At 41.8% G+C, this 9,583-nt stretch overlaps 1 protein-coding gene across 1 annotated transcript in view; it reads left to right on the top strand.

Annotated features, from left to right (window-relative positions):
* Positions 1 to 281: 281 nt before the first annotated feature.
* Positions 282 to 9,583, top strand: part of SLC18A2 (solute carrier family 18 member A2) — a 28,682-nt gene continuing 19,380 nt past the window's right edge. The window contains exons 1-3 of the mRNA XM_086466446.1: positions 282 to 402; positions 2,146 to 2,497; positions 8,789 to 8,847. Coding sequence (XP_086322572.1) covers positions 282 to 402; positions 2,146 to 2,497; positions 8,789 to 8,847 — 532 coding nt within the window. The remainder of the gene's footprint in view (positions 403 to 2,145; positions 2,498 to 8,788; positions 8,848 to 9,583) is intronic.

The following is a 9,583-nucleotide window of genomic DNA, read 5'->3' as shown; positions in this document are numbered from 1 at the left end:
CCGCTCGCAGCGTGCGGCTGGCCGGGGACCCGCACGGGGAGCCGGGACCCGCACGGGGAGCCGGGGACCGGGCCGGGCTGGCGGCGGCCGGGTGCGGCGCGGCGGGGAGCGCGGTGGCGGGGGGCGGCGGGGCGGGAGGGGGGGTAGGGTGGGGGTGCGGGAGCGGGGCTGCGGGGGCTCCCGCGCCCGCCCAGCCGCCCGCAGCCCCCGGAGCTGCCGCCCGGGCTCCCCGCGCCTCGTCCCGGCGGGCACTGATGGCCTTTGTGTCCCCGCAGGGGAGCATGGCTTGGGGCGAGTTCAGCCTCCTCCGCTGGCTGCGGGAGAGCCGGCAGTCCAGGAAACTCATCCTGCTGATCGTGTTCATCGCCCTGCTCCTGGACAACATGCTGCTGACGGTGGTCGGTAGGTGGAACGGCTTGGTTTGGCTTGCTTTGCTTTGTTTTGTTGTGTTTTCCCGGTTTATGCCAGCAATAATCTCCGGTGACAGATGCACTCCCTGAATGCCTGCTTAATGCTCTCAAACCAAACATTTTCAAGCACTGATTTTTTTTTTTTTTTTTTTTTTTTTAAAAACACGAATGATGTTCTAGGTATTGCAAACACACTGCCGTGCACATCAAAGTCTCGCTTTATTGCCATGTTAATTGCAGGATAAGGAATAGTATTAAAAAGTCTTTGTATTTTTTTTTTTTTCCTACTAAATGCCACTAATACTTCACAGAACGACAGATAACAGTATTTTTAGCTCATCATCATTTTTCCTTCTGTGGTCATGCAACCGAAACAGAGGGCTAGATAACGCTGGAGATGCCTGTTTCCTTGTGATAGTTCCTCTTTCCCCTACGTTGGTCTTAAAATGAGAGGTTAATAAGAAAACTATCTAACTGGGTTTTACGAAAATCACCTCTATGAGTTGGTTTAATAAAATAACTAGAGTTTTGATCGAAGTTGAAGATGCAACTTTTACTGGCTTAGTGGTATTGTGCCAAGATTTAGGAGTCTACTCAAATAAAACATTTGAACATTTTACACTGGTAGTTTTAGAGCTCCTTATATTAAAATGTTCACATGAATTTAAAGAAAAGGGTTCAGAGACACTAGTGAGCGGTTCCTGGCTGTGCACACACACACACACACGAAGGCACATGGATCTCTTGGACGTGAGCTGGGCTGTGCAGAGCCGGCTCTCAGACACTGCTGCAGGGTCAGCTTCTGAATCACACTCCTGAATTTCTTGGGGGACTTCAAAGGGCTGATGCCACAAAGTAGACCTTAGCTGAAAACGTACATGTTTTTTTACATGAATACGTTTTCTTATAAAGCTGCTAACACTGAATTACTTATTCAGTGATATGCATGTTAGAAGCCCTAGAAATTGTTATAGTTTGCAGACTTATTGAAAGAGTGGGCTTTTTCAGGAAGAGATGAAAGACAAGGGGGGGAGGGGGTAAATTGAATGAACCCGACATCTGTTTTCACGAGTTCTGAAATGTTAATTTCAGAGATACATATTAATGCAATTAACTTGCAGCTAAGATCCTAAAGCATATAAAGAAGGTGCCTTCTGGATGATCTTTTCATTGTAAATTTTTATAAAATAGTGAGACATGCAAACATCAACACATTAGTTCAGGTTACTTAATATAGGAATGTTACATTTTTTTCCTTCTTATGGTTAATATTTTTGTGCTTCATTTTAGAAATGTGTTTTATTACATTTTCTTATATTTTGGTTTAACAATAGTTTCAATGCTTTTCTCGTCTTTCGTGTTTTTGTAATGGAATAAATGTATTTGTGCAGACGTGCAACAAAGAGACTCTTCAGACATGAGTTTTGACACATCTTATATTTTGCTTTCTGAATGATGTCTGTATAGAAAATCTTCTATTTATGAAAACAGGCAAAAAATAAAGACTAACATAAAAGAACTTTTTGTTTTAAACTGCACTTCTGAGTTACAGGTGTGCTTTTTCCTGTGAGCAAACCTCACTTCTGTGTTTCTGCTGTTCAAAATCCTTACTAATGTGCTTGGTAGGAAAGTCTTGTGTTTCCTAATCAATGGCAAAGCAAACAAGAAAATTTGGTGGTTCCATTTACAAATAACCCAATAGTAAGATGCCAATATATTCTATTTGTTTTTCCAGTGCCAATAATTCCCAGTTACCTTTACAGCATCAAACATGAGAAAAATGCCACAGAAATCCAGACGACTAAGCCTAACATAGTCTCAAAAACGATGGACAGTTTTCAGAGCATCTTCTCCTACTACGACAACATGACAATGGTTACTGGAAATGAATCTGATAAGACACAACCCAGAGAGTTGCATCATACTCAGACAGAACAAATGATAGTAAATGTGACTCCTTCCCCATCCGACTGCCCTAAGGAAGATAAGGACCTGCTGAATGAAAACGTTCAAGTTGGTCTCTTGTTTGCTTCAAAAGCAACAGTGCAGCTAATCACTAACCCCTTCATAGGGCCGCTGACAAACAGGTATGTTATTTCTGCTACGTTACTCAGGTAGGATTTCATGTTGGTGGTTTAGTCTGGACTAGTGTTTCAAACAAAGTATTTTTAATTCTATTGTGGCCCTGGCTTACTGGCCTTCTCACTTTATCTGGAGGAATATTTCAGTGAAATATGTTTGATGAACACCTACATCATTTCCAGAATAAATTGGTAAGCTGCATGTGAGCCATCTGATATTTTCAGTATTGTACACTTTTCCTCCAGCTCCTGAGACCTCGGCTTTTTATAGAAACATTAGCTGAAATGGTGTTCAAACATCTTCAACACAGTTACATGGGGCCAAAAGACACTACAATGTAGTATTTACGAAGCACTGTGAATTGATGACGTTATCTGTTCCACCCACATTAGGCAAACATGATATTGAAACTGTAGGCAGGGTTCAGATCTCTCCCTTGCTCTCATAGAGATGCTCAGCTGTTGGTGTGATTTGGTATTCAATGATTTGGAGTTGTCTGAGGTAAGAATCAGTGGGAAATTCGTGTGGACTTCAGTGAAAAATTGACACGTGTCAAACTTTGCTGATGCCATGTTCATCACTGAGTTCAGGGGATCACAGGTTTCCACCAGTACATGATCTAGGCCAGCCTTCAAATTATTCTCTCAAAATTCTTACATATATATGACATCTTGAACCAAGCATTTTTAAATGGTGCTTTATAGAAGATCTGTTTGAGCCAAGGGTTTGATCGAGGGTATAAGCACCGATATCAATGACTTCAAACCGCACCCCACCCCCCAAATCCGAACACTAATTATGTTTATATGGAGATTAAAATGTATTTATAATATCATTTACATTTTTATGTTAATAATTAAATTGATTTTATTGTTAGCATTTTGTGTAACTGTTCCCCACAGAAGCAGCTGCAGTCCTCCTAAACAGAGTATGAGATCAATCTCTGCAGGAAATAAACCTGAAATTGTATTTAGTCGGGTCACTAATTTTCATATTTCTTCTAAAGAATGATTTTTCCTTTCAGAAAATAATACGTGGCAGAAATTTTTCTTTGTAAAACACTTCTGTTTAAGCAGTTGATGCCCGTCATATGTGACAATACCCAAAATAACCAAGACACTTCAGTGCTAGATATTTAGGTTTTGAAGCCAAAACTACCTTTCTCAGGTTTTACAGCTTATATACATATATATTATCTGAGTATTTAATTTCAGTCTGATAGAAGAGTATCCAGCTGAGGGCTAGGCAGTGGTTTGACTCACAGTGCTATGAATTCAAAACCTGTGTTCAATCTGCAAAAGCGATCTAAACACAAAAGCTTTAGATGAGAGACAGTTTCATTTTTCTCTCATTTCACCTTGTCTCCTACTGCATACCACCTAGACAGATACAAGCACGCCTTTGCAGAATTGCTTTTACACAAATATTGCTGCAAGTTGAGGAAGAAAACCCGAATTTTGTGTATTGTTTTGTGAGGATATGATAGCTCATCCACTGGCAAAGTAACGTAACATCAAATAGTATTTTCACAACAGTTCTTTAGGCATTCTTCTAGGTTTTCCTAAATGTCTAAATTATTGCCCTATTGATATTTACTTTTCTCTGTTAGCGTCGCCATTTCCAGGAGAAAGGCAATAATCCGCCCCACGTTTTGAATAGCACAGTTACGTCATACTGTAGATACAATCTCTGCTCTTTCTTTGGTAGACATCTGCCTAAGGAAGAGGGTGAGCGTCCTTGCCGATGCCTCTCCATGTGCCTATGCATCTGAGGACCGGAGCCTGGTGCTGCCAGTGCCAAGGCACGGGGCAACACCTTTTACCTGGAGCTGGCTGTCACGACACACGGGATACATCCTTAGGTTTGGCAATGGGGCAGTAGATGTTCTTGGAGCATCTCCCTTTGCTGTTAGGAGCAGGGTTGGCAACACACCCGTGTGAACATTAGCGCTGTAAGCTGAGATTTCCTCCTGGAAACGTCCAAAAGGGGTTTTTTTGCATGGGGCCAAGTCTGTGCCTGCAATCACAGGGGCAGGTTTGCAAGCTCAGATGCCCAACAAGTGTAAGAAGAAAAACCAAGATCAAGGAGCACATCATCCCAGTGTCCTGTGAGACAGATTCTTCTCTCATACAGCAGAAATGAGTGCCTTAGTGGCAAAGTGGCCCTAAATTAGATTTAAAGATTACTGGTTTTCTTTCATGCATTATTTGTATCTTGGTACCAGTATCTGCCTTTCTTCTGAGAAATGTTTAGTGGAAAATACCAGTTAACACATTTATCAATTAACTGTAAAAGTAATTGGCAAAAAATCCCCCTCAAGTTGACATTTCCTAATAACAATGTATATAATCAGTTAAAAAGCAGTGTGAAAATTGTGATTATTATAAACGAAACAGAAAATATCTGAGTTATCATTGTAAAGACTCTTCCTTACCACTGATAAGCTCTTTAGTGATAATTGTTATTGCCGTTACTACTTTTGCAAAATTTCAGCAAAATATCACAGCTTAAGGAGAACTGATTGCTTAGTTCAAGATCAGCGTGCACACAGTTTGTTAAGATGCCCAGTAAGTTTCTTTTTCAAACATGCTGTGTTTGTCTTTTTTATTTTTCAATCAAATACAGTTGTTCAAGAGCAGTTTAGCTTATTAATCGAGTATGAAGTTACTGGCTTTCAGTAGGCACTGGCTTTGAGTGCTTGAGTTTTTACAGGATGCAACAGGATGTGCCATTCATTGGTGTCTGTGCCAATAATAACTTTATTTTAGGTTTTCTGAAGTTTTGTAGACCGTTTTTCCCTTTTTCTATAACTACTGGAGGTATAGATTTTTAAAAATAAATTTCAAAATTGATTTCATTCAAGAAGTAAGTTCTGCTAAAAATATTTCATCTTTAAAGCCCAGCTCTTTCCATGGAGTAGCAGACAAAACACACAGCTGGCTTTGTGAACTGGTTTGCAATTTGTGAAACAGCACAATTTACCCTTGGTCTAACAAAGTCCTAGCAGAGGAAACAGTAGTTGATGGCTTTGCCATAGGTGGCATGGCCTCAGGGAAGGGCTGACAAGATTCTATGGCTCAGATGCCTTTCCTTGTGGTGAAATTGTTAAGAAACTATAGAAATAGCACAGCACTCGATACAGGACACTTTGTGAGGAGGATGTACTGGCAAGCAGAGACTGAAGGCTCTGCTTAATCCTTTCCAGTGAAGAGTATGAGCAAAAAGCTGCTGTGCTTTCTATAGCTGATGTGCTCCTTTATTTTTTTTGCTCTTACCAAGTGCTAGGAATGCAGCTGTGAGCCCAGCTGTGCTAGCCCCACAATCCACTAGAGGCAACGATGTCTCCCCTGCCATGTCTTTCTCTCCCTTTATTTATTAGTCTGAAAAATATATGTGGTCTTAACTTCATGCTTACCCATATTGGCTTCAAAAATCATTAAAAATGAAGTTACTTACATCATCGTCATTTGCAGATTTTAGCTTCTGAGAGAGAGAGTGGCCAGGACCATGGTACAAGCAAAGAATGAGGCAAAGAAATAAGTAGCATTTGTAACTACGTAGTTACAGTTCAGTTCCTACGTAAGCTTTCCTTTCAGTTTTGGCAGGTGATTGAAATGACCAGTTCTGCAGGTTGGACAAAGCCCCTCTGCCACCCTGTGCTACAGCACAGAGCATGGAGGTGGAGGGTGCACCGACCATGCTCCCTGCCCCTGCTGACCCTGCACGTTCTTCCTTACCTTCACACACATTCAGCAGTTCGTTGGTTCATAACCTCAAGGAAAATATTCTTCTTGCCATACGTCCTCTCTGGTCTTCACTGGCAGTAAAGACAACAGCCAGACTGCCAACCAGGACAGACTCGACAAGGGGTGCTCACAGTGGTACCAGTGTAGCTGTGGAACGACATGGTTGAAATCAATGGATTTCCAGTACTGTAATGGACAGATCATTAGGCTCTAATCATCCACAGCTACTAACCTGGTCAGTGTAACCTTTATTTTACTGCTGCACAGGACCCATCACTTGGTTGTCTTATTGTAGGGTAACCTTGTTAATGGGTATAATCCACTTCCAAACAATCCTGCAATTTTGGGGCCAGCGTGGGACTGAAACAGGGTGATTTAGGCATTCTTCATCAGTGGCAGCTTTTGCTCTCCCTCTTTCACCTAATGACTCCAGCTTTTGCAGAGGTCAGAAAAGCTTCTGGGAAGTCCCTTTAGCTGCAGGTAGCCTTAGTGAAACATGCTGGACTCTGCTTCAGATTCTGTTGGAAGGTTTTGAAAGGAACACCCAAGAAAATTGCCTGTTTGAGCGTGGTAACAAGAAAAAAGAAGAGAGAAGACAGGCTGTACTATTCTTTTTTGTTGCATGCATGCAGAGGAACAAAATGTAGAGATAAATGTGATGGAGTATGCCAGGTCATGGCCAAGAGGTAGAAACTGCATATTCACAGGTTTCACATGGCAAGAACACGAATGGCCCAGGACTAAGGGACAGAATCACTGAATAGACGGTTGTAACAGTTAGTCACTCTCCTTTTTGTGATTATTTATATTGTATAATGTAATTGTTCAGCAAAACCTCCCAGTCTGTGCTCTCTAATATCGGTCGGACAGATCAGGAAGTGTAGCTGCAGATTAGACATTTGTGGTACCACAACTGCCAACTAATTAGTGCTGCTATTTCAGGAGGAGGCAGGGTTTGCTAAGAATATGCAGGAAAGGACAATCTTCGTATCTAACTAAATGTCAGCTGGATGTGGGTAAGACCATCCCTTGAGCAAGAGCAACCATGGCTTCTAGAGGTTCAGCAGTCTTGTGCAGGGGCAGCACACCAGAATCGTGCATCTCCAAATCGTGGGTGAAGCTCCAGGCAATTTTTAGCTATTCAGAGGATTATAACGACTTGTTAAATTCAGCACAAATGCATGTCCTATGCTGACTTGTATACCTTTGCATCTGCTTGTATGATGGATCACTGGCAATGCAGACTTTGGCTGAAAGGGCTAGCTGTGCCCATACAGAATCTAGTTCTGAAATGATTAATTTCTGTGTGGAGGAAAATATGTGTTAGACCTCGGTATATTATGATAAGCATCATGATCTGCTGGGTAGCAAGAGTAGGACCGAGCTCTTCTCCAGTTCTGCTCTCATCACCCTCTGCTACGTATTGCTTCACACCTTGCTGTGACTCTGTTTGTCCAAGATAAATGAAGAACAATATCTGTAACTGCAAAAATTAAGAACGGTATTACGCTGAGCATTAAAAGTGACTTCCAAAATACTCATTTTCTTACAGCCTTCAACCACCAGAAACTTTCCAAGTGTAGGAAGCCTGTTGGAAGAACTGAAATCTGCTGTAGCTTGATAGGCTATCATTTAGAACCATAGAATGGTTTGGGTTGGAAGGGACCTTAAAAATCACCTAGTTCCAAATCCCTGCCATGGGCAGGTACACCTTCCAGTAGACCAGATTGCTCAAAGCCGCATCCAACTTGGCCTTGAAATTTAGAACCAGTAAGCTAGCCCTTCTCCTTGTTTAACTCATTAATGTTTATGGAAGATCTCACAGCTCATGTCTCTGATCTAGTGGAAACGTGAATGTGGGAGCCAATTTGAACGGCATTTTTCTTCATGCCAATACCTGAATTTTAATTCAGTGCACTTGTAGCAGAAGCAAATTTCAACGAGGTATTTCTACAGGTTGTTCAGAGTCCTAATGAAGAAATGGGCTGATGAAATAAGCTTTGATCAACTCCATTTTTACTCCTAAACCCATGGAAAGAAAAAATACTATTCTCAGGCTCCTTGGGACTCTTCCAGTGCTCCTGGCTGAGGCAGAACTCCCAACAAAGCTGATGACAAATTTTTCCCATAAAAAGGCCTCATTATAGTCATTGTCTCATGAGGATGGAAACAGATGAGCCCTGAAACACTACCGGGATATTTCAAAGTTCGGCATGCTCACTCAAATCTTCCCCTCTCATAACCTTGGCAGCCCCATGGAGGCCCAGAGGGACTTTATTTGGAACAACTATGGTGGAATGAGAATAGGGCAATCAGATTCTAATTAGAGAAGGATTCCTTCCAGGGATTTCAGATACAAAGTCTGCTGTGCCAGATGAAAGGCATTTGTAACAGGGACAAATTTGATCATGTGGTTCACAATAAACAGTTCAAAGCCTACCAAGGAACTACAGGTTGAGTTTTTGTGGTGTGTGCACTCATAATAGTAAGTCTAACTCTAAATGTCAGTGACACGATCCCAGAAATGTGAATGTTTGTTTTGTTTTCCAGAATAGGCTACCAGATTCCACTGTTTGCTGGCTTCTGCATCATGTTTGTGTCAACAATCAGTAAGTGTCCACATCTCATTTGGTCTGGCCCAGATGCAACTTTTAAATAAATTATCTATAATAATTACCACTAGGAATTCTTCTTGCTGATGTAGAGGGACTGATTTCCAAGGTGGCTGCTCCCTGTGGATGATGGCACTAAGATTTGACAAGTATGCTCTTATGAACACGCTCTAAGGAATTCATGACCTTCCATCCCACCTCGGTGGGTCTCTTCCTTAGCTGAATCTTTCTCTCAGGTGCTTGTAATCTGAAGTGGTGCTCAGACAGTTTTAAACAGATAGCCATAAGAGGGCTATCTTGCAAGGATCCTTAACAACTAGCTATGGTCGGGGCTTATCAGAAAGATCGTGAGACTGCAGTGGCTCATGAGTGGAAGATGAGTCAACAGTATCATAGCATTGCTTAAACATCGCTGCGGGATGTGCAAACAGGAGCACAGCCTGCAAGTCAGCTGAGATAATTTGTATGCTCTAATGGCATTGATAAGGCTTCAGCTGCTGTTTTACATTCAGTTTTGGCATGGCACTTAAAGTTGTGGACCGGCTGGAAAGAGTACAGAGGAGAACATCAAGTATCATTAGAAGCCTGTGAGGAACAGTGAAAGAACCGAGGTTTGCTTCAGAAGGCAGATGTAAGATGTATTGGAGTCTTTGACAAAAAGGAAGGGAATAAAGTTTTCCATGTCTGCTGTACATAAGAGAAAGAATAACAAGCTTTAAATGGTATCATCAAG

The sequence above is a fragment of the Leptosomus discolor genome, chromosome 6, assembly GCF_034619465.1.
Source record: "Leptosomus discolor isolate bLepDis1 chromosome 6, bLepDis1.hap2, whole genome shotgun sequence".
In the NCBI taxonomy this organism is placed as follows: Eukaryota; Metazoa; Chordata; class Aves; order Leptosomiformes; family Leptosomidae; genus Leptosomus; species Leptosomus discolor.
This window is presented reverse-complemented; position numbering and strand designations above follow the sequence as displayed.